Source organism: Sphaerodactylus townsendi, linkage group LG04 (assembly GCF_021028975.2).
Source record: "Sphaerodactylus townsendi isolate TG3544 linkage group LG04, MPM_Stown_v2.3, whole genome shotgun sequence".
NCBI classification, from domain to species: domain Eukaryota; kingdom Metazoa; phylum Chordata; class Lepidosauria; order Squamata; family Sphaerodactylidae; genus Sphaerodactylus; species Sphaerodactylus townsendi.
Genome location: NC_059428.1, coordinates 154,128,697 through 154,155,461, shown reverse-complemented (window position 1 = coordinate 154,155,461; position 26,765 = coordinate 154,128,697). Strand labels below are relative to the sequence as shown.

General features: G+C 46.8%; 1 protein-coding gene across 20 annotated transcripts in view; it reads right to left on the bottom strand.

The window, feature by feature from the left end:
• The window catches only part of MAPK8IP3 (mitogen-activated protein kinase 8 interacting protein 3), a 70,530-nt gene that overhangs the window by 42,833 nt on the left and 932 nt on the right, over positions 1-26,765 (bottom strand). For 12 of the 20 annotated variants that reach the window (XM_048495117.1, XM_048495126.1, XM_048495118.1 and 9 more), the window contains exons 2-10: positions 19,714-19,834; positions 19,347-19,417; positions 18,711-18,802; positions 15,564-15,587; positions 11,192-11,327; positions 7,421-7,667; positions 5,381-5,474; positions 4,333-4,451; positions 1,434-1,445 (exon numbers count right to left, since the gene is read on the bottom strand). In XM_048495117.1, the coding sequence (XP_048351074.1) occupies positions 1,434-1,445; positions 4,333-4,451; positions 5,381-5,474; positions 7,421-7,667; positions 11,192-11,327; positions 15,564-15,587; positions 18,711-18,802; positions 19,347-19,417; positions 19,714-19,834 (916 nt within the window). The remainder of the gene's footprint in view (positions 1-1,433; positions 1,446-4,332; positions 4,452-5,380; positions 5,475-7,420; positions 7,668-11,191; positions 11,328-15,563; positions 15,588-18,710; positions 18,803-19,346; positions 19,418-19,713; positions 19,835-26,765) is intronic. The other 8 variants (XM_048495132.1, XM_048495137.1, XM_048495138.1 and 5 more) reach the window with 4 other exon arrangements.

The window sequence follows — 26,765 nt, the reverse complement described above, 5'->3', positions numbered from 1 at the left end:
GAATTCCTTAATGGAACAAATGCAGGATATAAATGGGGTGTGGGTGTGTGTGAATCAATCGGTCTGTTATCTGAATGACTAGTTGGGCTCACATGCTCCTTCCTCCATTCAAACTGTGGAACAAAGAAAATAGTCTGGCCTGTATTGTGAGCGATGGTTTCTCACTGTCATTTCTCACTGCCGTTTGAAAACTTCATATACACTCCAGCAGGAAGGCTAGACCCGTTCTCCTCCTTGGCGGATGAGTGGGGAAATATAACACAGAAAAAAAGCCGGCCCGGATCAGAACGACAAGCACCCATTTCCCAACTGCGGCCAACCAGATGACCTTAAGTAGAGCATAAAAGCAAGGAAGCGCCTGGCATTCAGAGATATACTGCCCCTAAACACAGCTGCTAAATTGGTTCTTCAAGGCCCACAGCCACTGTGAGGCCTTCCCTCCCTGAATTTGTCTAACTCTTTGCAAAAGCATCTGTGCTGGAAAAAGCAAACTCCTGGGATGATTCTGAAAGAAGGACTTTCCTTCAACTGTCCGCCGCTGACTCTAGAGTCTAGACCAATCGCGTCGACCAGCCTCCAAATTCTAGCAGGATCAGTCAGAGGGGAAAAAAAATCTTCTCTGTGTCCTCCACACCATTCATGACCTGACAAACATTTGTCACAGGTATATCTTCCATTTAGACATTTTCTCTAATCTATGCCCCCCCCAAGATTCTTTACCTCTGAAAGAAGGTGCCTCATACCCTTAGCCACCTGATTCCTTCCTCTTTGCCCACTCTATGATATCCTTCTGAGGAAACCAGGCCCACATTCAGTCCTATTTAACAGCCTCCCAAAGGAAACACACTGAATACTCATCTAGGAAAGATGCCCTTGGTGAGGCTCCAGCTCCAACCGTTGACTCCACCCCTCTGCAAGCTTGTCAGCTGTGAGCCAAGGGCCTCGGCTCCAATCCTGCAAGTCCTGAGCTCCTACCCATCAAACTAAGCCATGACAGCTATGAAATGAATTAACTCAAAATGAGAAACTGGATGGGTACGGTCCTAACCCTAGAAAACAAACAACTCCATAGCAGATGTTCATTAACAGTAAGGTCTTCCTACCACCCAGGTCCCAAAGAGGGAGGGGTCAAATCAGTGGAGCAAGGTTGCAGAAAGCCACCCCCCACCCCACAAAAGAAAAGCTTACCAAGATGTAGTGGGCCAGTGAGCTAAAAGCAGTGATGTTCTAACAGGGGTTTGGACCAATGGGGCAAGGGGGGGCAGGACAAAGGCTGCAAAGCCAACCGTGATTGGACGACAGCAGGGGAGTATCACATGTGTATACCTACGTCATTCAATTTAAAAACTTGAAAGAGGGAAAGGGCAGGAAAGGAAAGGAACCAAGGCAAGGAGGGGACAAACAAGGAATCTGAACAAAGGAGAGATACACACCTGAAAACTCCCCTATGGGTCATGTCCAGCGAAGCACAGGAAGACAAGAGGGGAGGAAAGGAAGTGGGGGGGAAAAAAGAGTCAATCAGTGACCAAAACCAACAAAATAAAAAAAGTCTGGATAAAGTAAATTAACAATGATTTTGCCATTTCAATGTCAAAAGGCATGAAATAGTCAGAGACAAGATCTTCCGTGACTGCAAATGGTATGAAACTACATAAGGGACATTTGGAGGAGTGGGGGTGAGGTTGGTTTTTTCCCCCCACAGTGGAACCAGGGGTCAGGGGTCTACACAGATTTTACAGTTCTGGATAAAACCTCACTTTCTTGCAAATGTTTTCTACAAGGCTTGACATTTCAACCACTTGGCTCGGATCTCCTCCCAACCTTAACAGAGGATGTTAAAAAATCCCGCAGCCTTTTTTGGGGGGCCAATAACTTGCATGAGAACACCCATGATCTTTCCAAGGCACTGATAAAAGCTTTGCTAAAGCTAGCCAGCCTCAGCTGCTATGTCCAAAGCAGCAGGACTTGCAGCTTGCCAAATGAGCTGGGGCCCCATCTAGTTAAGCAACAAAACGAGGAGGCAGAAGCTCGAGGTGGCAGAATTGACAGTGCCCTTTATACATTGGCTGCTGCTTCTTTATGAACAACTTCCAAACAGAAAAACAGACTGGGGCTGGGGTAGGGGAAGCTGTTCCCCCTTCTCTTTGCCTTGACCCCTGATCTTCCAGCTGCAGACAGATTTGACCAGAGGAAAAATGCCAAAATGTAATCCTCCCTGCAGTCCACAGAGCTGCAATCGTTTTACCACTTTAGCAGCCTGAGACCTCAATCTTCCACGCGTACGCGACGCCTCAGAGGTTCTGGTGGGCTGCCATGTGGAGCTCAAGGGCCAGTGTTCAAGGCTAAAAATTTAAGACCCGGACTTTGCATCTGTGCTCCTGGACTTTAAGACATAGCATCACTTACCGCTTCTGTGTTCTGTGAGCTCCTCTCTTCGTCAGACATTCCCTCTTAGTCGAGGGAACAAAAGCATTACGCTCCAAAACACTCAAGCCACCTAGGAGAAAACGAAGTTGCTCCCATCCGCCCTCTACCCCAGCAGCCACAGCTACAGATCAACAGCTGGCTGCCCCTCCCTTCCAGACTCTGGGTCAGACAATGCAAGAATACATTTGTCTACACACACACACACACACACACACACACACACACACACACACACACACACACATCCTGACTTGCAATGAAGGAGGAGAAGATGGAAACATGGATCCGTGGACAGGGGGGACAGGAAGAGGAATTCAATTAAGCAGTTAACAATTCTGTATTGATTTTTCCAGCAATGGGGAACGGACTCCAGCCCAGGTTCCTGAGTCCAGATGGGCGTGCAAATATCTACCATAAATTGGCAACTGACTCCACGAGAGTTTGTGGGTCTGGTGGGAAGCCGAAATCTTCCTGTGTTGGGGTATGGGAGGTGGAGAAACCTCAGGAGAGCAGCCATTGGCTACATTATAACCTTTTTTTTTTGGGGTGCTGTGTGGTTTCCGGGCTGTGGCGTGTTCACAACATTTTTGACGTTTAAGTCGTTTGTGGCTGGCATCTTCCTCTGAAGATGCCAGCCACAGACGCAGGCCAGGTAGGAGAGAATGCTGCTAGAACACGGCCATAACTGACTGCTTTCCAAGTGATTCGACTTCCGCCGGAAAGCCTTCGACAATACATTATAACCTTTTTGTTTGGCTGATTTTGTGCAGTCACTTTACATCACCTGCAGCACAGCAAATGGAAAAGCGGGCAACGCGTTCAGTAAATTAAACAAAATAAACAAGAGGGATTATTGGGGGAGAATGCTGGGAGGAGGGGGGGCAAGCCGGCCAGATTTGAGTACGAGTTTGGGCACGGGAAAGAGTGCAATACGAAAGCAAGAAGAGGGCAAGGAAATCAAAAGTTCTGAAGCAGAAGCTACAAAACAAATAAAACAAACAAACAAGCGGTTTTGAGAGATTCAGGGCTGTGGTTATTTAGTTATTAAATAAGTCATTATCTGAACTGCTTTTTCCTTGTTCACTTCCTTTCACAAATCACTTAGGGGAACTCCAGGAATGCTGATTTGTTAACTTAGTAAAAATAAATGTCAGGACTTTTATTATATAAAGCTGTGTATAGGGTGGGGAAAAACCACTGCTGGCCACAGCATGTACCTTATAATTAGTAGGTTTTTTTTAAGAAAGAAGTTTGTAGTCATGATTGCAACGTGTTTGAAAGTAATATGGACAATGCCTGGTAAAATCTCAAAAAAGAAAGAAAGAAAAGAGCAGGAATAGGAAAGATTTTCAGCAATCAGCAGTCTGAACCACCCGCAAGGGACAGTCCTTCCTGAATTATGACACTTTAAATTGTGGGGAAACTTTCCGCCCAAAGAAATGTAGCACACTAGGCAGAAGACAGTGTGTTCAATTCAAGTTTCTTGGCCTTCTCTAGGTTAGCAGAGTAAGTCACGTAAATTAGTTAAAACTGCAAAATAAAAAAAAAATCAGAAAATGCCGAATTTGCTTAATTTGGACCGGATACAGGATTCTGGTATTCGTGGTGCAAATTCTGTAGAGAGTGCACAGCCCTGGATGACTAAATGACAGGTCAGTCCAAGGCCCGTTACTTGTCACACAGGATTGCACTAAAAGAGTCCTCCCATATTGTGGAGGACTTCAAAATGTTCAGTTCATCAATACAAAGCTGTTCACCGCTGTGGAACATCAAAGAGTAAAATGATCTAGGCGAGCCTCCTTCATATCTTCACTCGGAGCCTGATCTCTCAGTTTAGCCTACCTTGAAGGATCAGCAGTGAGACAAACAAAAGAGGAGTTTCAAAAGCAGCACTCAGCAAGTTACCTAACAGATCTGCTCCTTCATCCACATCTCCAATGGCTTCGGAGCCCACCTCGGTCAGCTCAGTGTACAGTGAGTCCGTGTTGATGCCAAAGGCTTTGTTGACAATACCTTGCGTTGGGCTGTTAAGCAAAGAGAGAAAACAATAACAACAAAATGGTGTGACTGGCTACACTTCCTGTCTTCTCTCTTCATCATTATTGCATGCTATTCATGGAAGATGCAGTGATTTGGGGAGGGTCTGGAGTCCAAGGCAGAACATGTGCTGGGCAAACAGAAGAACCCAGGAGGCAGAAGACCACCTTTGGCCAGAGGCATATCTAGGGAAAATGTAGCCAGGTGCAAAATCTGAGATTTCTCAAGACCACTCTGTAGGGGCGCTTATCATTTCCTCCCAACCCTTTTTTTGCACCAGGTCTTGAAGTCTTATGAACCTGGGGAAAAGGAGGAGGGGTGTGGGGGGGATTTTCTGCCCTCCCCTCATGTGACTAAATGGCCACAGCCCAGGGACATTTGACCCCATATGTCCCCCTGGGCGGTACACCCCCGCCTTCGGCACAAGACTTGGGAAAGCTGCATCCAATTAGCACAGACAATACTGGGCTACATGGACCAATGACATGACTTGGTATAACGTACCTTCATACCTATCAACACTTAACTTAGAAATTGGCAGATGAGAGAGGAAAACATAGAGCAGAGAAACATCAAGCAGTGAATAGCTAACTGTTCCCACCCCAGTGGAGAAGCAGCACCCGTTCAGGTCTGTTATGTGTATTTGCATGCTGTGCATAATTAAATCTGTAGTGTCTTATTCACTGTCAGGCCAGTTTGTCTCCCAAAAGACCACCTAGTACAGGGATGGCCAACCTATGGCACTCCAGATATTCATGGACTGCAATTCCCATCAGCCCCTGCCAGCATGGCCAATTGGCCATGCTGGCAGGGGCTGATGGGATTTGTAGTCCATGAACATCTGGAGTGCCATAGGTTGGCCACCCCTGGCCTAGTAAGACACAATGCATGCAACAACTTACAACAAAGAATGTACCTGTTTCCAGTGCGCTCCAACCTTGGATCTTGACACATGTCCAACTCAGGTGTTGAGTCTTGAAACTCTGACCCCTCATCACTACTTCCCATTCCTACCAGATGAAAAGATGGGAGAAAAAAGCAGAGCTCAAGAAGGCCGATGAGGCTTTGGGACCTAAAAAGCATCACTTTGAAACTCCATCCCTAGGGCCTGCGCGGTCTCTGCCTCTCTCAGCAGGTGGGTAGACACCTGGGAGCAGGACTGGGAGGTACTGGATCTGGCCCGATGAGGTGGGCAGCTGCTATTCCAGAGTCTGGCACATTTGCAGGACTATTTGGAACTAGAATGTAGGGGTACGTCCTTAGAATAAGTCAGCTTCCCCCCAACTTTTTAGACTAGGGGTGCCCACTCCTGGCCCTCCAGATGTTCATGGACTACGATTCCCATCAGCCCCTGGCAGTGCAGGCCATACAAACAGCATCAGACATTACACATATGAATTACACAGAAGATTACAACTAGCAGTTATATAGAATAAGACAAAATTAAAATCATAACAACATTTGAACAGCATCTTCTGATTTTGTCTATGCATTAACACAATTGCTCTCCTCCCTTCTAAACTTAATAAGAACATAAAATAGGCCACTTCCTGAGCCATTTCTGTAAAAACATGGGCCATAAGAAGACACAATTTATTTTCCTCACTATCTTTCAATTTCTCTAATATGTTTGTACGTATTTATTTCTGATACATGGAAGCATAGAGGGCAAGATAATGAGTAGAGCATCCTCTATCTGGCCAGAACCACAAACACAAATACATTGGTCAATTGGCTTATTTGCATATCTTGTATTTAAATAGTTAGAGGGAAAGGATTGGAATCTAAGGCTGGTAAAAGCCTTTCTTAGATTTGCATTTGTGATATTATTAAGATAGGGGGGCAGATTTCTTCTACAAAAGTCAGCTTTTAACCCCAAAAGTTTGTAAGCGACCTTAGTGTTTATTGATCCCCTTTTGACCCCATGGCATTTATTGACCCTGTTGGATGGTCCCATTGACCCCCAGGGATTGCTACTGACCACTTTGGGTACTCCTGAACTAAGTCATTTGGATCCAAGGGCTCCGGGGGAAGTCTGGTATTGCAAATTGTTCCCTGAGCCCCTCCCAAGATGGTCCTTGGCTCATACTGGTTGTCCACAGACGATAAGACTATTCCTGGATCTGGCCCAAAGGAAGCTGTGAACACTTGTGTGATGCTCTGTTGTACCTAAGTTTTTATTGTAATCTTTTATTGTAGTCTGCCGAGAGGGCTCATTTTACAGATGGAAGAGCAGGATATAAACAATTTTAAGAAACAAGAAGAAGAAGAAGAAGAGGAGCAGGAGGAGGAGGAGGAGGAGGAGGAGGAGGAGGAGGAGGAGAAGGAGAAGGAGGAGAAGAAGAAGAAGAAGAAGAAGAAGAAGAAGAAGAAGAAGAAGAAGAAGAAGAAGAAGAAGAAGAAGAAGAAGAAGAAGAAGAAGAGTTGGATTCAGAAGAGTCTCCTATAGCAGACTCAAAGGGGCTTACAAACTCCTTTCCCTTCCTCCCTCACAACAAACACCCTGAGGTAGGCAGGGCTGAGAGAGCTCCGAAAAGCTGCAACTAGCCCAAGGTCACCCAGCTGGCATGTGTGGGAGTGCACAGGCTAATCTGAATTCCCCAGATAAGCCTCCACAGCTCAGGTGGCAGAGCAGGGAATCAAACCCGGTTCCTCCAGATTAGAATACACCTGCTCTTAACCACAAAGCCACTGCTGCTCCTATATCAAAATACATTTTTAAAAAGGGAAACCACTTTTCAAAATTCTGCACGTGACACTAACGCCAACGTGCTCAGCCAGAACCACAAAATAGTCAGAAGAACTTTAGCTAATAGGTAGGAGAACTCTTTTGAAGTCTAATGACCGTTGCAAGCCAGGAAACAGGATAAGACAGGAACCCTAACCCAACCCCTACAGTCGGACACACCCAATGGTAAGACAGGAACTCTAACCCAACACCTACAGTCAGACACACCTATGCACACATTCCTCATCTCCTGGGTGACCTGGACTTCCATGTTTCGGCTGTTCCGCTTCTCTCGAGACCGCTTGTTGTTCTTGGGTGTGATGCCATAATCGTTCACGGGCTGAAGGCTCTCGTTCAAGGGAGTGACAGCAGCAGAGGGCACCGACGAGGTGGGCGTGTTGGATTTTGTCCCGGTGGTGCTCGGTGTCGCAGCAGCAGAGGACTGTCCGGATTCAGACATCTGCTCAGTCGGGCACTGCCACCCAGCATGGTTTGGAGAATAGGGGAAAGAAAAGGAAGCAATATGTGTTATTTGGTGTCTCTGCTGGTAGCTGCCTTGAAGCATTATGGGATGCAAGAGCTACGCACTAAAAAGCCCATTGTAGCAACAACCAATGAACATCCGCAGGCCAGCTGCAATGCGATGCTTAGGATGTTCACTCGAACTTTGAAGAGCCAGGCTCAAAACCCACAAAGCAAGCTGAGTGCCCTATTAATCCATTAACCTAACGGTCCGGTATCCTGCGGTTTCTTCAGGATGTTCATTTAATTATCAGTTCCTCCCAGCATGGCCAATTGGCCATGCTGGCAGGGGCTGATGGGATTTGTAGTCCATGAACATCTGGAGAGCCGCAGGTTGCAGACCCCTGACCTAACCTAACCCCCCAGGGTTTCTGTAAATAAAGGATAAACTACCCCAGGGTTGCTGTAAATAAAGGATAAACTACCCCACATAATTCTAAAAGATTCTCATACACTGAGGCACACACGTGGGCAGTTCTCACGTGCATAAAACGCGCAATGTATAAAAACACACTGCTTCTGACCTATCAGATGTCACGTTCCTTCAAGTTCTGCCTCCTTTGAAAGAAGAAGAGATGGGATGGGCCAAACCACTGAAGCAGGTTGGGGACAAGCCACGCAGCCAAACCTAGGCCAGTGATCACGATGGGCATGGGTTTACCCACTGTCTCCTACCACGCTGCCCAGCTCCATCTCAGCCGCCAGCCTGGCCAGAACTTTCCTGGTAAGTTAAATTGGGTCTCAGTTACCTGGGAGAAAGGTAGGCTAAGAAACATTTGCCCACACAAGTAGAGAGGTTCCTGGAAAAAGATCATATGTAGGGGGTGCCACACTGGAGAATTCATGCAGACCTCAAAGAATCTTCTTGCTATATACATAAAAATAACCATCAAGCCAGAAAGGACAGAGCGACTCTATCCATACAGGACCAAGTTGGCTCTGTAGCCCCAAAGGGTTTATACTTTATCTATGAGTAAACACTGGAATGGCTGTGCATGAGGGAATCGCAGGAATGAAGGAGCCACAGGGACTCAGTCAAAGATCCAGCAACGACTTCCGATTTTGACACACAAAAGCCAAACAGTGGCACATTTAAAACAGAGGCATGCATTTGCACACAGCAAGCTCTCAAGTTCTGTCATACCCATTCCCAGTGATGCCTTTCTTAATATGGCATCCCCTACCAGTAAACAGGGGAACAGGATTTCGAAGCTGGAAAGATCTGCAAACCAAATGCCTCTGGAGTGCGGCAGGCAAGTAACCCAAAGGCAGCAGGATTCCAAGCGTAGAAAGCCAACGCAGCCTCCTACCTTTCATTCTGTATTGGTGATAGAGGTCCCTATCACTAGTTCCATTTACTGGTGCAGGCAGGGAAGAAAGAATGGGCTTGAAAAAGCACACACACCCCTCAGAAAAAGGGAGGGAGCCACCTGGCCGGTGGCATGGGCCTTGGCCAGGCTAAGCCATGCCTTCCCACAATGCATGGGGCTCAGCCAGCTGCTATCCTTCTCAGCAGGTTATTAGCCCTCGAAGAAAGTGGCCATAAAAGCCAGTCTGCTTCCCAGTCCATCCCAGCAACCTGCTCAGTTTCTCAACATGGTCATCTGGAACAACAGCTGGACCAGGGCCAGCCTTCCCGCTTCAAATATGGGGACAATCTTTGGGGAAAAGGGTTTCGCTGTTTTTCAAGGGAGCTTCGGAAACTGTGGCCCCTGCGATCTGAACCAGGCGCTGCGCACACAGAAAATTGGGAGAATCTTCTGTCAACTTCAGGAAGTTTAAGGAATAGCTGCTGTTATAACGCTGGCCATTATAACAACTGGTCTAGGCGCCTGTTACTGTACCATCTTGATGATGATTTGACAGCTCTCAAAAGAAGCATAGCAGAATGACGAACGAAGACGATGAGAAGATGGCTGCTTAACCCTTTGCAACCCAACCTTTCTGAAAGGCAAAGGATGCCCTGCTTGAATGAAGAACTAGATTTGGAATCATGGATGTTAATCTGGTCCAGTGAACACACAGGGATCCTCTGACCAAGCAATGACACAGTAATTTCTTTTACAGGGGCCCTTTCTCAAAATTAGATTCTTTGATCCAATTTTGCACTTACACTGATAGCTGGTGTACTGTTCAATGGCACAGAGCTTTGTTTGCATACCACCGAGAAGGACAGAACTTTTTTTGCATCCTACCGTCTGGAGGAAAAAGAAGAGTTGGATTTATATCCCCCCTTTCTCTCCTGTAGGAGACTCAAAGGGGCTTACAAACTCCTTTCCCTTCCCCTCTCACAACAAACACCCTGTGAGGTAGGTGGGGCTGAGAGAGCTCAGAAGAACTGTGACTAGCCCAAGGTCACCCAGCTGGCGTGTGTTGGAGTGTACAGGCTAATCTGAATTCCCCAGATAAGCCTCCACAGCTCAAGCGGCAGAGCGGGGAATCAAACCTGGTTCCTCCAGATTACAATACACCTGATCTTAACCACTATGCCACTGCTGCTCCAAGGCATGTTAGGTGCCAATTTAAGGTATCTTACTTGTTTCTCAACTCTAGGAAACCTAATTCTAGAGACGCTTGGGAGCAGTGGATGGGAGGAGCAGCATTCTGATTAAATAAAGATTTCAGATTAATTAAATAATTAAGCTGCCCACCAACAGAGAAGGCCGCTAAGTACAGCTGTGTAGGATTCGGAGGTTTGCCCTTCCAATCCTTGCAGGTCACTTCTGGGGACGTCTGCCAAGTGTTACTGGATCATTTAAGCATCTGACAGGCAGCATGCCTGCTCAGCCTCAGAGAAGCCTGCCTGTTCAACCTCTGGATGAGTCACTGCTCCAGGCTTTCCTCCTTCCAAGCGGTTAGCGACTTGTGCAGAAACACAAGTGGCTAATTTTCAGCCTTGTTTGGTCTTTATGGCACCACTGGGCTACTACTTTGTTCTGTTTGTGATTGGTTTTAAAGGTCTGATTTCACTATTTGTGTTTCAATCTGTTAGCTGCCTGGGTGGCTCTTATAAAGGCAGGAAGGTGGGATATAAGTCCTGTAAAATAATTAGATAACCCAGACGGAGCCCCAGGGACGTATCACATTGCTTGGGCCTCAGTGTACTGCATTTAGGAACTTCTATGCAAACATGAACTTCTATGCCCCTATGCAAACATCATGGCCACGTACGAATGCCCAGTGTTCTCAGGAGCAAGGCAATCTTGGGCACTCAGGACAGGAAAGTATAATCACACTCTTCTACTCTGAATAGGAAGAAAACTAAATAAAGTTCCGTCCCTGCTGGACCACAGAGACTTAACAAAAAGAAGAAGAAAATAACAGAGAAAGCCCTCAAAGACAGGAATTATCTCAGCAAAGCATCCGTGCAGAAACGGATATGAGGCTGCAAAGGGTTACAGACACACAGAGCTCTCCTTATGAAGATGCTATTAACACGGAGGTGGGCGGCCCTCCTTGCGGGATAGTGCGTAAAACCTTGTAGCCGGAGTGGGACTGCAGCTGGCCAAGGTCAGTCAGGTGCCAGTGGTCCATTGCAGGGGCGATCTTGGCCCCCACCTGCCCACGTACCATGCCATCTGTGAGGGGGATGTTCAAGGAATTGGGACGGCTCCTATGAGAGACAGAGAGATAGAAGGAGAGGGGAGGGAAAGCGTCAGAAAAACCAGCTGAGGCTAGAAAACAAACCGAGGAAATAGAAGCAGTTTCATTACTCTCCCAAGATAGAACGGCACAGGGAATATCCCAAGGAGGTCCTGTGAAAGAATAGTGAACCTAGTGGCTACGGGTGTCTTGCAATTCACAGAAAGCACAGAATTGATTTTTCAATGCTGCCATCTTACGATGAGATTTTTAATGGACTTTTAGATAATGCCACTTGCTTAGGATGGCACTTTATGCAGATTATACTGCTTGCTTTTTGTAACGATTGCTGTTTTAAACTGCCAGTTGGTTTATAAGGATAGTTGTCTCATTTGTTGTGACTGTATGTATTTTTCCTAGAAAAAATCTGGAATATGGTTGTGGTGGGTTTTCCGGGCTGCGTGGCCGTGATCTGGTGGATCTTGTTCCTAACGTTTCACCTGCATCTGTGGCTGGCATCTTCAGAGGTGTATCTTCAGAGGTGTATCACAGCATGTAATCAGACTTCCCTCTGTGATACACCTCTGAAGATGCCAGCCACAGATGCAGGCGAAACGTTAGGAACAAGATCCACCAGACCACGGCCACACAGCCCGGAAAACCCACCTCAACCAGTTGAATCCGGCCGTGAAAGCCTTCGACAATCTTGGACATATTTGGAGAAGTAGCATACCGATACTTTTCAGATATACAGAAATGAGTTTTACTAAAAAGCACACTTGCTATTAAAAAAAATGTTTCAGGTCCTCACAAACATGAGAACAGTATTGCTGGAACCCCGCACAGCTGCAGAATGGCCAGGTCTTCAATGCCTTTCCCAGCTCTTTGCCCTGGGACCAGCACAATCCAAACACATTGTTTAATTTATTCTGCAAGTGCACCACAATCTGTTGCAGAATTGTAGCTTTTCAGATTGCAGAACATGTACTGCATTCATGCCCAGCTTTTGAACTACTTCTGCAGAGAAAGTCCCAAGGGTCGCCAAGGTGCATATATCTGCGTCACACAGACAACGTGCAGAAGCAAACGCGCTCTGAAATAGGTGTCCTTAAATTGGAATTTGCCAGCAAGTATGCAATATCAAGGAGCCGCATGGCGTAGTGGTTAAGTGCTTGCACTGCCACTCACGCAGTCAGGAGTTCGAGCCCCCCATGGGTCAGATATCCTGGCAGCTGGCTCATGGTCAACTCAGCCATCCATTCATTCCTTGGTCGGTAAATGAGTAAACCAATGGCAAACTACCCCACAAAAATGGCTTGCCTGTGAAATCACTGCTTGCAGTGGTACCCCAGGATCGAACACAACTGAAGGGGAAACTTCACCTTTATGCAATATCACTAGATTGCCCTCCCTCTGAGCCACGTGTAAAATATAAGCAGACAAGGCACATTTATTTATAGATGTGTATTTATAATAACTGCGTGTGCAGACATTCAACAAGATCCTTGTACTAGATGTCTGGCTGAGTTCCTGCAGGCTGGCTGCTGGTAGCATTCTCTTCTCAATCAGATGGCAGAGGAGGTGAGAGAAAGGACAGTCTAAAAATCTCCCACCTCCTCCCAAGTCTGCAAGCTGCACTCCCTTCAGAATGACCAGGCAGATGTCAAAGACCCATCCAGCAATGTGGCACCATCCAACAGACCACGGGGGTGGGGAAGGGGGAGGAACGACATTTCTTTCCTTCTATAGTTGACTTCTCAGAAGCAGGGGAAGGGGGGAAGGCTGAAGTCCAGTTTCTTCTCAGTTCCTACAAGCCCATCCCAAGAACCAGCATGGGGCAGGGATTAGAAAACTGAATAAATAGGCACCCTGACCTGGATGGTCCTGGCTACCCTAATCTAATTAGATCTCAGAAGCTAAGCTGGGTCACTCCTGGCTATGCAGAGGAAAGTAATGTTTGCCTCTTGCCTTGGAAACCCTGCTGGATTGCCGTTAAGTTGGCTGCAACTGGACAGCGCTTTAGAAAAGAGAAGAAGATAAGAGTTTGGATTTACATTCCCCCTTCCTCTCCTGTAGGGAGACTCAAGGGGGCTTACAATCTCCTTTCCCTTCCCTCTCCCCACAACAGACACCTTGTGAGGTAGGTGGGGCTGAGACAGCTCAGAAGAACTGTGACTAGCCCAAGGTCACCCAGCTGGCATGTGTGGGAGTGCACAAGCTAATCTGGTTCACCAAATAAGCCTCCACAGCTCAAGTGGCAGAGCGGGGAATCCAACCTGGTTCTCCAGATTAGAGTGCACCTGCTCTTAACTACTATGCCACTGCTGCTCTCTTTGTACTCACACAGATGGGCAGCATCTGCCCTCCAGACCCAGCTCAGCCATAAAGAAACCTGGCCTGCCTGACGAGGTCACCAGGAAAATAAAGAGGGCAGGATGGGGGAGAGACCACTGACTCGTCCGCTTTTAGAAAAAGTCTTGGACTGATCTTAAGGAGGGCCACAATTGGTTGACCTGTCCTACAAACGACATTCAAAATGGTTCCTCGAACAGCCTTCCATCTGGGGCTGCCGTTTTGGCAGAGTAGGGCGGGGACCCTTGAGAGTTATGCAGAACTCTTCCTGCAGCAAAACATGAAGAGCGACACAGAAACCTGCGGCCCTGCTGCATTCAGCTCTCCTGAGCTGGTGCTGCAGTAATGCCTAAAGGACTCTTCCCAGCTGCTCCTCAGCTTGGCAGCTAAGCTCGCAGCTTCCGTGCATTTCTCGAGGGAGCTGGCTGAGAGACAGCTAACAGCGCTTGGCTTGCGACCTTGCACGAGACTCGTGTTACGGAACTCAAGCCCCCAGAGACCTGATCGAAAGCTGCCACACAGGTCCGATGCACTGCTCAGGTGGCTTAGAAGATGAAAAATGGTAGGGGGCAGCAGGAGCCTAGAAGAACAGTTTTAATTTCCTTGTGGTGGAGGATTAGAGGGAGGGCGGGACGCAAACAGCTAGCAGATCTAGGCAACAGCTTCCCTCCCGTGAGAGTCAGAACAGCTGTGTTCGTGTGTCTAATGGAAGAGTTCTTGTTTTAAAATGATTATACGTCATGAGGGCACCTGGCACTGAAATCTAGGATGACTGGAACTTGGCGGGAGCACGAGGTGGGAAATGAGGATCCCTCGCCCTGAACAGAGCATGTCATTTCAATCTTCAAATGGGGGACAGCTCAGTTTTGGATGCTGCTCATGCTTATTAAAAGAAGAAGAAAATGGCTGTGTAAACAGGATAAAATCAAAGTCAATCTCTGTCCTGAGCATTGCTCAACTGAACTCATAGCTGTAGGCTGGCCTATGCAAGCAGCAGAATGGAACAGCCCAGTTCTGAGGTGACAGGACAGGCAGGTGGGCAGCAGGTGGTGGGTCAAATTTTTTAAATGCTCTGTTATGTGGCAACTCCATGCAGGTAGAAAGTACCTGCATGGGCACGAAGCTCCCCCGCCACTCTGGCTACTTTTTTACTTGAAGGGAATTTTTCAACGGTAATGAACTTTCAAAAGTAGTATCCTCCCCCTTCTCTAGGCATCTGAAGTGGTACAGTACAGTCTATCATTTTAGGACCCATTCAGCATGCACTAGAATTCAGTGGTGCAGTCCTGTCTGGGTGACACAGATTTTACATCCGATGTTTTTTCCTTCCTATGGCACTTTGGCTTCTGTACTGCTCCCATTCTAAGTTTAATTTGCACATCAGTTTTTAAATCAGCTGAATGTAATTTATTGTTGTGCTGTTGCACTGGTGATTTCTACACTGCTTTGGACTCCACAGTGGGGAAAGGCAACAAAGACATTTAGCGATTTTAAAACAGTTTTTTAAAGAATTGTTGCCAGTGTCAGAGACGATTCAGATCCAGCTGACTACTGGCTGTAAAACGTATTTCCTGTGGCCTGAACCTAAACCCCAGCTGCACAGGCAATGTTGGCGCCTAAAGCAGGGCTACTTCAAACTTCCCAACACTGCTGCATGTTAACACTTCCCAACACTGTTGCATGTTAACCCCAACTTCAAGATCTGGGACTCAGAAGTATTCCAAAAGGTTCCTGACATAGAACGCACTTTTGGGGAGAAACGTTCACATTTGGACTGACCCTCATTTTCCATATCAGCTTGCACATTTGAGTTACCATGTCAGTTTCCACATTTGGGTTTCCCCTCGTTTTCTCTGCCCCACACCCAATACACAAATACGAAGCATAACCCCAAAAGCCGGATCGTAGGAATTACCTTTTCCTCCATGACTGACGGTGACTGAGGAGACAAACAGAGAGCAGCCAACACAAGAGAGGAACGGCACAAGAAGCAAGACAAGAGAACAACCATTAGAATGCAAAGGTCATGCAAGCACAGAGACACATGTTATGTGCTCACACAAATGCTCGCTAAAACAGAGATGGAGATGTTTTACACCCAGCCTCAGAAAACATGCAGGCGTCCAGAGGGTGCGGCTCACGCGCAATTGTCCTGTGATGGAAAACGGATAGGCAGAGCCAGAAAAGTTTCCATTTTCTAGGCAAGTATAGAATCGAGCCCCGCCGCTTTGGTCATTTCATTCAGGAAACTTCCAGAGGCTAAACTCTCAGCATCTGATTTGGTTTCACTCTGAGGTCGAAGAGGGGGCCTGACCACAGGAAAGGACTACAGAAGATAACGGCGACCTTGCCCAGTCAGCCTTCCTCCTCCTTTCTATACATCCCGCTTATGCCATTAAAGGTTATCTGTCTCTTCTATAACACCTCGAGAGGTTCAGCCCTGAAAACACCTCCACCAGCCTCTGTCATGGCCGGTTTTTGCCTCAGCAGCTTATTCAGCAACCTGAAATAAAAAAAGAGCTTCGAGTCTACAGGATGAAGGTTTGAAGAAATATGTGGATGAGGCACCAGAAGCCAGAAAAGGGTGGCAGGGAGGGGCTCAGCAGGACCCCCACGGATAAGGGCTTCACTGCCCTGTCTAGGAATCCGGCCTTCCACATTCAACAAGGCAAGCCAATGATCGTTGCCTTAAATAAGGACAAACCCATAACGGTCATGCAGAATTCTGAGATGAAGGGTTGTTGGGGTTTTTTTAACAGCCAGCTCTGACTAGCACGCTGTCACTTTGCTGAAGCTTCTCCCTGCCCAGGCCCATTCACAGGGAAAGGTGCCCTCTTCAGTTGAGGAAGAGGTTCCTCAAGATGTTGGCAAGGTGGCCAACTTGCCAACAAGCCTTCGCAGCTGCCCCTTTAGCTGCACTGATCAGCAGTCATCAGCTGATGGCTGTGTCCCATTGAAAGCTTCACCTCTGGATCCCTGTATGCCCAAGTGTCCGCCAAGTCGGTATCACTCCGGCTAGCTGGCAGCCTGCTTCTGGTTGGGGGCTGCAGGGTAAAACAAAAAAGTATTTGTCTCCTCCCACCCTGCAGGGGCAAGCTGCCCACACCGGGATTCAGCTATTTGTATCCTTCTGCCTTCAGTCGCTGAAAAACCTGGTAGACAGACCGTGGGTGCGGTAAGAGATTGGTCGCATCCTCGAAAGAAGCACCAGAAAGGTGTTTCCATAAAACTTTCTAGGTCAATTCAGACAGTCTGTCTCCCTTACACATGAGGAGCCATGGTTGCTTCTCGGCCACCTGAATGCCTGCCCCTGCAGTACAGACAGGGCAACACATGAATGGACCGCTAAGCCAAAGCTGCCTGCGTGTCAGGAAATCTAGCTCTGTGAACCAGCCGTGCTCTCTTCATAACTGCACATCCACACTCACAAGGGGCAACACAAGCACATCAACGAAAATGGACATAAAACATCTAGGGACACGCACTGACACAAAAGGGCATGGATGGAAGTGAGAAATGCACACGCTCTATCCACCCACGCAAAAAAAAAAGCAGTAGATATCTTGAGAGCGGGCAAGGCACTTGGCCTCACATATGAACACAACGTTGCAGCTAAGAGCCAAGACACACACACATCTCTCAGAAAGATGGAGCAGAAATGGACACAGCATAAGCCCATTGTGCAGGGGGGACAGAAGAATGGGGCAACTGGGCACAGTGGGGCAACTGGGCAGCTCTGGAGCCATCTGTGCACAAGGCTGGGAATGATGGGAAAAGCCCTGACCCCCTGGAGCACCCATAGAAGATGCCCAAAGCTTCGCCAAAGCCCTGTGCAGCCTGGCACCTCTTCTTTATCGCAAGAGGAATGCGACACACCAGTGCCTAGTGTGGGACAATGAGGAACGCAGAGCACAAAAAAACCCACACAAGGTGTTGCCAAGTTCTCCTGTATCTCACCCATCGGTTGGCCCACCAGTATTCTGGACAAAGCCCACTATACTGCCCTCCTTGTACAATGGTCAAGGATCACAATTGTGTGAAAATAAGGGGAGGATAATTGACAGCTGGAATCATTCCCTTTCTCATTGCTTTGCTCCATTCCAGAGGCCGATCCAAGGCCAATCTACACAACGCTCCTGGGGACCTTTCTGGACCAGGCCACCATGACCTCTGACAACTGAGCGCTGGACATATTTATTTCTGACCACATAAAGCCAAACTTCGAGGACAAGATGGAGAATTAAGGTTCTCGAGGGAAGTGGTTGGCTAACAGTTTGGCCAGTGGTGCATCCCAGAAGACAGCACAGAGACAAGAGGCAGAACCCAAACTGATGACCTATGTCCTTGGTGGTGAACCTATGGTACTCCGTATGTTCATGGACTACAATTCCCAACAGCCCCTGCCAACATGACCAACTGGCCATGCTGGCAGGGGCTGATGGGAATCGTAGTCCGTGAACATCTGGAGTGCCATAGGTTCTCCACCACTGACCTAGGTCTTCATACAAAGCTGAAAAAAAGCAGCAAGTGGAGATGGTCCACTATATAGAGCAACTGGCCATGCTGGCAAGGCCTAATGGGAATTGTAGTCTATGAACATCTGGAGTGCCATAGGTTCGCCACCACGGATATAGAGAATGCTATTTTCTGGGAAAGTTAACACAGAGTGGGGGGAAAGTGACAGAGAAAAAACATCTCACCAGACCTATGTGATACTTGGCTATCTTGTTAAATAGACACGAGGACAAGGCAACATTATGTCCAGACTCTCCCCTTCAATTGTCCTCCCAGTAACAGCATATTTTCGGGAAGCTGAGAGTGAACAGCTACAAATACGCTCTCTGCCTGGCCTGGAAGTGAGACTGCAGAGAACATAGAGGCAAGGCAACCAATGGGAGAAAACATGGTAGAAGTCAAGTGCAGGAAGACTGGTTGGGATTCCTTTCAATCATTGTAGTTTTTTTTAAGCACGGGGAAGGGCCAATCAGAGACTGGATCCACAAAGCACACCAGCAATCCAAGTCAAAATGGCCGCAAGCACAGACCGAGGATGCACCCCTACCTCCTCCCAGGAAGACCGCCCTCGTTTTGACTATTCCCTGCCACCTGCTGCATCTTGGAACGCTCAATGTGTTCCACGTAGGTCTGGATCATCTGTGGAAACAAGAGAAAGGAGAATTACTCCTCTCTGAGCTTGACAAAGCACACAGAGCAGGTCCTGGCTCCAAGGAGGTCACCGTTAGAACATAGGTGTCAAACTCGCATCATGCTGGCAGGGGATGATGGGAACTGTAGTCCACAACATCTGGAGGGCTGCGAGTTTGACACCTGTGCCTTAGAGATAACGAAGATAAGAAAAACAGAGACAGAGAGATAACAGGGGGCAGTGCATTTTTTTCAGTTATACGTTTTTAAAAAAGGACATAATTTTTACCCCATGCACTTAGAGACAAGCAACATGCTGTTTTACAACATTTGTTTTTCTGTGTTTTCTGTTTCATGCTTGGTACAATGAACTGCTCCAGGTATCCAAGAAAAGACCTGCACCACCTTCTCAATGGGTGTAACTTGTGTCAACATTCTTTGGCAATGGGGGCACACCTATTTGCATCCAAAAATTGAGAATGTAAAGAAATGCCTAACCATAATTTCCTAAGAACCACTCTCTACACCTAAGACAGACAAAACAGCCAAATACCTCTGTGTGGCGTTGATGAAGGGCATTGTATTCTTTCTTCATTTCCGATTCACGTTCTTCCAACCGGGAGACTGTTCATTAGGTAGAAGGAGGGGAAAAACATTATATTTTTGGTACCCTAAGCAAGCTTATCATTTTGGTTGCCTTTTTTGGCACATTTCAGATGTTGGATAATATCCAGCTCTTGGATATTATTTTTTTAAGGTAGAAGCAACCACAGCAGGACACAATATTTCAAAGTTAGGGGCATTTCAGTACTAGCTCCACATTCTTCATCATCAGATGCAGTAAAATCACACGGAATTTGACAGGCCTGGTGGACAAGACAGGGGGTCCACACCCATACAAAAGCACTGCTTCCACTTACTCTGGTCTGCATAGTTTTTGGCCTTCAGCTCCAACTGCCGTGTTTGAAATTCCAGGTGCTCAACCTGTATCTGCAGCTCCTTCTTGTCCTGTTCCAGAGCATCTTCAAATTCAATGAATTTCTACACAGAGCAAGCAAGGAAACAGACATGGATGAGCCACTGAAGACGAGATCCTGCCACCTGTAAGAGGACGCCACTATGGGATTAGAAGTTTTCACAACCTTCTCTCCACTTTGCAAGCTTTTCAAACTCTCCGACAAGCATCCTGATTTTAGTTGCTTAGAGAATTTATATCCCAGAAGTTTTCTCCTTGATAGCATCCACATTGGTACATGATAAGAGTTTACTAAATTTATGTTCAACTTACAACACCCATAGGAAATAAAACAACTAATGAGAAGCAGTAAACTTACAGCCTATAAGATCAGTAATACAGGAATCCCCAAAAAAACTCAACAGTAGTTTTGGCAGCAAAAAGACCCAAAATAAGTAATAGAACTGCCTAGTTCTAAAGGCTCTTTGGAATTTGTCAGAAATTCAAGCCAGACAGAGCCTTTTGCAGTTCTAGCAGAAGGTTCTATCACAAGCATTTCACAGCTTCACATCAGATAATGCAGGCTCCAGCTGATTGATCGATCAATCAATCATTCAGATCTGTAGTTGCCTCAAGGTGGCATATATGGTTCCTCCAAAGAGCCAAACCATCAGAAATTTGAGAGGAGTTCCACTCCAGATTGCACAGCATTATTAAACTCTTCAGTCCCAATCCAGACGCTAACTTTACAAAACAGTTTGGTAACCAGCTTGAACCATCTGAGCAGGTTTCAGATACATTTCTGGAAGAACAATATCATACTGTTGACTTCCAGTGCCAACATATAAAATGGGCAGGCAAGGAAGCTCAGTCAGAAATGGCAAGAAGGTGTTTATTTGGCACATTATACATCCCCTTTCCAGAAGCCTGTGGGAGACGGCTCACTAACAACACAATAACAACAACAGCATAAGATTCACAATTGTATGCCAATTGTTTTATTAACTTCTTTGTAACTTTAACTGAGGTCTCCCTGGGTGGCTGGGGCTCAATCATTTGCCACTTGCCACCAAAAAGAGACAAGAGAGCCAGCGTGGTGTAGTGGTAAAGAGCATGTGCACTCTAATCTGGAGAACCGGGTTTGATTCCCCGCTCCGCCACTTCAGCTACGGAGGCTTATCCGGTGAACCAGATTAGCTTGTGCACTCCAAAACACACCAGCTGGGTGACCTTGGACTAGTCATAGTTCTTCGGAGCTCTCTCAGCCCCACCCACCTCACAGGGTGTTTGTTGTGAGGGGAAAAGGGCAAGGAGATTGTAAGCCCCTTTGAGTCTCCTTACAGGAGAGAAAGGCGGGATATAAATCCAAACTCCTCTTCTTCTTTCCTTCTAGAACAGAAATGGACTGAAATTTCCCGGTGGATAATCTAGTCATTGAACTGATGGCAAAAAAACACCATCATGTCAGGGCTCCTCTTTGTCCTTAGGACTTAGCTTTAATTCATACTTTGCCTATATTGTATCCAGTTTGTTTTTAAACCACTTGTTTCTGTGTGTTTAACCTCCATGCCTAAACAAACAAACAAGGAATATGCAATTATTCTATTTTAGGGAAAAGGAATTTTTTTGAGATAGTATGTAGTAAACACTAAGCTCTTACCTTTGCCCAGGGAGGCCTTGTGCAACACAACAGTGCAGTTATTTTCTCCAAAGCAGCTTAAAACCCCTAACCACCTGGTTCAGATCCAACCTCACTCTGTGACCGCATCCTCTTTGTATTCTTCCTACATTTATGTGGGGTTAGAACGGGAGTGCAATGATTGGCCCAAGGCGACCCAGTGAGCTTCTGGGCTCAGGAGAACTTGAACCCAGATCTCCTCATTGCTCCCCTCATCCTCATGGCACTCTAACCACAACACTACCCTGCCCCATAAGTTCTCCGTGGGTTCTTATGGGTGGAGGCCATTCAAGTACTTTGAACAAGCCATCTATTTGTTCATTTATAGCTTATTTCTCAAACGTATTCCCTCCTCTCAGCCTGGAAGATCATGAAGGCGGCTTACAAAATTAATCTAAAATACCACAGATCATCAACAATATGCAGTTTGAACTAAACAAATTACCTCTTGCCACCCTCCCCACCCCCACCCCCCTGCTCAGAAAACCCAGCCCACAATTAATTTTAGGGATTTTAAAATACACCTGATGAGAGAAATCTGGAAGCACATTCACCGGTGAGTTCCTGTTTAAATTGCTGCCTAATAAAAACTGCTACAATCTGGCAATAGCAAACGTTCAAAGTATGCCTCAGACAGCAAACGGCAATGAGAGACTCAAAAGGAAGAGCACAGACTTTCCCTTATATTATGAACGGCTCAAGTAAAAACTTACCATTTTCATATCATTCACAGAGAACAACAGCCTGTGACAAATCGGTTGTCGAATGGCCTTCCCTCCTCAATTCTAAGAAAGGAATCCACTAAGGCATGGATCATATAAATCTGGACTCAATAAGAACCACTCTGCATAACTGGTTATTGTGCTATCTTTACACTAGAGGATGACCGCATGGAATGAACTTGTCATTCGAGCCATCCCTTTCTACCGCAAATTACAGTTTGCTCCCCACCAGGTTAGGATGCCTGGAAAGGTGGAATAAATAACCTCTGGTCTGGTGCAGGGTGGCTGCATGAATTTGGCCCAAATTTTCTTTATTACTGCTGCTATGGGAAACAGTGGGTTATAAGCGTTGAAATTATTTTTTAAAACTTTTCAAAAGCAAAAGCAAAAACTGTTGGGAAGAATAAGAACATAAGACTGCACAAGGAAAAAACAACAACCCTGCCTGCAAACACATGCTTCTTTGCTTCAAAATTAGTCTTGCACTCTTCTTCAGGAGGTATGCAAAGAAACACATCAGATTTACAGACTTGCTTCTAACGCTCAATTTAGACTTTTCTTTCTGCAGCAAGTATAAAATTCCACTCAAGAGTTGTCCAGCGCCTGACCTCTACGTTTGGTTATCACTCGTATTGATTTCTTCATCTCTTGATGATATAGACCAGGGGTAGGGAACCTGCGGCTCTTCTGCCCTTGCATTGCGGCTCCACGAGCCGAGCCGCCAGCCCCATCCTTGCCCGCCCTGCAGGCAGCAGGGCGGGCACACCAATGGCCCGTGGCCGGCTGGGCCGCACCACGGGCTTCCCCTCTCGCCTGCCCCGTTCGAGCGGGGCGAGTGCTTTCCCGGAGGCTGGCGAGGCCGAGCTGCTGGCCCCTTCCTTGCCCGCCCTGCAGGCAGCAGAGCGGACGCATCCATGCGCTTCTCAGAATGAGCGGAGTAAAAGGTAAAAAAACAACCAATATATATAGTGTTATCTTTATTTTAAATGTCAAAAATTATTTGCGGCTCCAAGTGTTTTCTTTTCCCGTGGAAAACGGGTCCAAATGGCTCTTTGAATGTTAAAGGTTCCCTACCCTTGATATAGACAGTAACACTCTGAACTTAAAAACAAGGAGAAGGGCTACTGTCTGACCTTCCTTGTCTCACTAACCGTTTTAAAATAAGCCCCCATGCAACATACAATACAATACAATGACCTTTATTGGGCAAAAATTAAAAGTTATTTATGATCTAACCAGAAACCTTTAATCAGAGGTGGAAGTAATCGACAAAATCGACCCCATGCAACATACATTGTTTATTTTATATTGGCCATAACAGCATGTGGGTATACATTCTACATTTTTTACACAAGCAGCGATTCAAACAGATGCATCAGCGCTGGTAAAAGTCAACAGGAATTTCTAAACACTCAAAAGTTCCCTGTCAGATTGAGAACACAAACACTCAACATTCTCACAGCTTTTTGCTGTAGCTCAGGCAAAGCTAGCCACTGATTTATGTTCTTAACTTAGATCTGCCAATAAGGAGCTAACTCGAAGGCTTTCACGGCCGGATTCAACTGGTTCTGGTGGGCTTTCCGAGCCGCGTGGCCGTGGTCTGGTGGATCTTGTTCCTAACGTTTCACCTGCATCTGTGGCTGGCATCTTCAGAGGTGTCTCACAGAGTAATCACAGACTTCCATCCGTGATACATCTCTGAAGATGCCAGCCACAGATGCAGGTGAAACGTTAGGAACAAGATCCACCAGACCACGGCCACACAGCCCGGAAAACCCACCGGAACAAGGAGCTAACTGTTTCAAAGAACCAGCAAGCAATCACACCACAACTAACAACCGAAGAATACGGTTAGATCAATGCTAGATCAATGGAGAGGCCCATCTAGTCCAACATTCTCTTCCCAACAACCATGGGACAGAAGCCAAAGACTTCCCTGCTTTTGATTGCCAGCAACTAGTATTCAGCAGAATAATGCTGCTGCACATGGAGGTTTGATCAAGTCACCATGGCTAACAGACACTGATGGACCTATCACCCCTGGATTTATCTAATCCCGCTTCAAAGCTACCCAAACTAGAGAAACTTGCAGTAAACTTCTAAGGTAATTTAGTAAGAAATGGGGCACATCTCGAATAAAAAGAAATCCTACCCATTTCCCTTCACAGTTTCTTTCTGCTTTAAGAAAACATAAAATGGACATGAAGTCAAGGCAGTACTACACCCTATTCCAACACTCATTTAAATAATTAACATGGCTAACCCTCTGGATTTATTACATAAATTCAATTATTTTTGCAATATTCTCTTGTCTTGCTTATCCACATTGGGGGCTTAGAGTAGCCACAATCCAGGACACATAAACCTTTCAGACAAATTAAACCAGAAATAAATCCAGCCACTGAAATAATCAGGACTTCAAAGTGCTTATATTTTGGCAGGATTATGGCCACAATAGATATAGTAATCTCCCTCCTACTAAAAAGAAAAAGAAAAAAAAAGACAGATCACAAGGATCAAGAACATTACAGGATACAACTTTTTGGAGAGGAGGGAAAATATTAAGGATCGGAGAAGATTCCTTTTACAGTTCCAAGTCAAAAGAAAGGAATTGAGTTCCTATACTTTAGAGTACGTGGAGGGCCGAGCACGTCAACTGCAAAAGCAGCTTTCCAGAGATTAAAAAAAACCCTACTGAATTCTCAATGGTCCTCATACTGTTTTCATGATTCTTTTTACATTAATTCAGAGTTGCCAGGCTACGCTGGTAATCGATTTCAAGGATCCAGGTATCCACACGAGACAAAACACAAAGAAATGCCGCTCTACCTGAACCAGAGAAAGCACAATATCTAAAAGCTCCTGCTAAAAAAAGAAGCAACAGGAAGACCCTCCAACAGGCAGGAACAAATTGCAAACCTGCATAACAGACTGGGGTGGGAAGCTCAGAACTCCCCAGGTTCCAGGACTACATCCATCCAAATATCTCCCCATTAACAAATGGTTCCTCTTCCTTGTTTTACTAGCAACCCTTCTCCAGCAAAGAGACTTTCGTCCTATATACAAAGTGGTGGGTGGGCGAGCTGATGGATAACCTGAGGGATCCAGCCTCATTCCAGGAAATATAAACCTGGACACGCGGGGAAAAGTAGGAGACCCCTCCAAGAGGTGCCCCCAGACTGAGATACTGAGCAATCCGGCAGAAGATGAAAAAAAATGGTAGAATTGCTTCCTTGGGACCTGCCATTCAACAAAGGTACCAAAGTCTACTGAGAATCATGTATTTGAGATCCCAGGTAGGGATGCCAGCCTGCAGGTGGGACCTGAGAATACCCTGGCACACAGGAGTCAAACTCGTGGCCCTCCAGATGTTATGGACTACAGTTCCCATCACCCCCGCTATGGACTACAGTTCCCATCATCCCCTGCCAGCATCATGCTGGATGATGGGAACTGTAGTCCATAACATCTGGAGGGCCGCGAGCTTGACACCTGTGCCCTGGCATGATAGATCAGCTCCAGATCAGCTCCCCTGGACCACGTGCTTTGGAGGGTAGGCGGTGTGGCATCATACCCCACTACAGTCCCCACTACCCCAATACATACCCCACTACAGGTGTCAAGCTCGCGGCCCTCCAGATGTTATGGACTACAGTTCCCATAATCCAGCATGATGGGACCTGGAGATCAACACAGGATGACAGCTCCACCTCCAGACTGCAGAGACCAGTTCCCCTGAAGCCAATGGGTGCTTTGGAGGGTGGGGTTCTTTGGCACTGCACCCCACAGGCGCCATCCCCAAATCTCCGGGGGGTTTACCAACACGGATCCCGCACCCTACTCCCCATTCCCCACTGTTGGCCGGGATGTGGGCGGGGATCTCGCTACCCTAATGCCAGGAACTGCATTCCCAGATGTAGTTATCCATGCAAGGGAACGATGCCTAGGACACCCTAGATTGGTCTACGGCCCCAGTTCTCAGGGAGGAAAGCAGTGTTAGGGGATAGGTAGGGAAAGAGCAGCCTCTAAGCCACTCTGCCTGGGGGGGTGGGGGATATTGCAAGGGGACTCAGGTCAGAGCCAGCAAAAAAAAAAAGTATGCTTCTGGAGTTTGATCACATTTGCATTTCAGCTCATTCTGCCTTAAACACACAGAATGGGCTCCAATATGTCAAACTGCTAAATGCCACCCAGAGCCCAATGAAGTGGAGCTGACCAGCTTGAACCCCCTCCCTTCATGAAACTTGATAACTTAATGATGCAAAGGAGGGGGGGGGGATCGTATTCGATGGGAAGCCATTTTCTGCATTTTCCCACAACACTCCAGATCACTCAATACTTTGCAGGATCGTCCTTGGCACATTCACTCAGATATGAACCCGACGTGATTGTGCAAAGCATCGCAGCCTCCCTTTATCCTTATGAATCACAGGCTGCAAACCACATCACCAAGGCGGGAGGAGGAGGGCCGAGCGCATGAAATCTCCTCTCGCGAAATCCCACCCTTGCCGGTAGTGGGCCTACTCTGCCCCTGAACAAACAGCCAATGAGGCTCGCTCTCCACTGCATATGGGATTTCGGATTTTTATTATTTTTATTTCACACCTGGCCGCACAC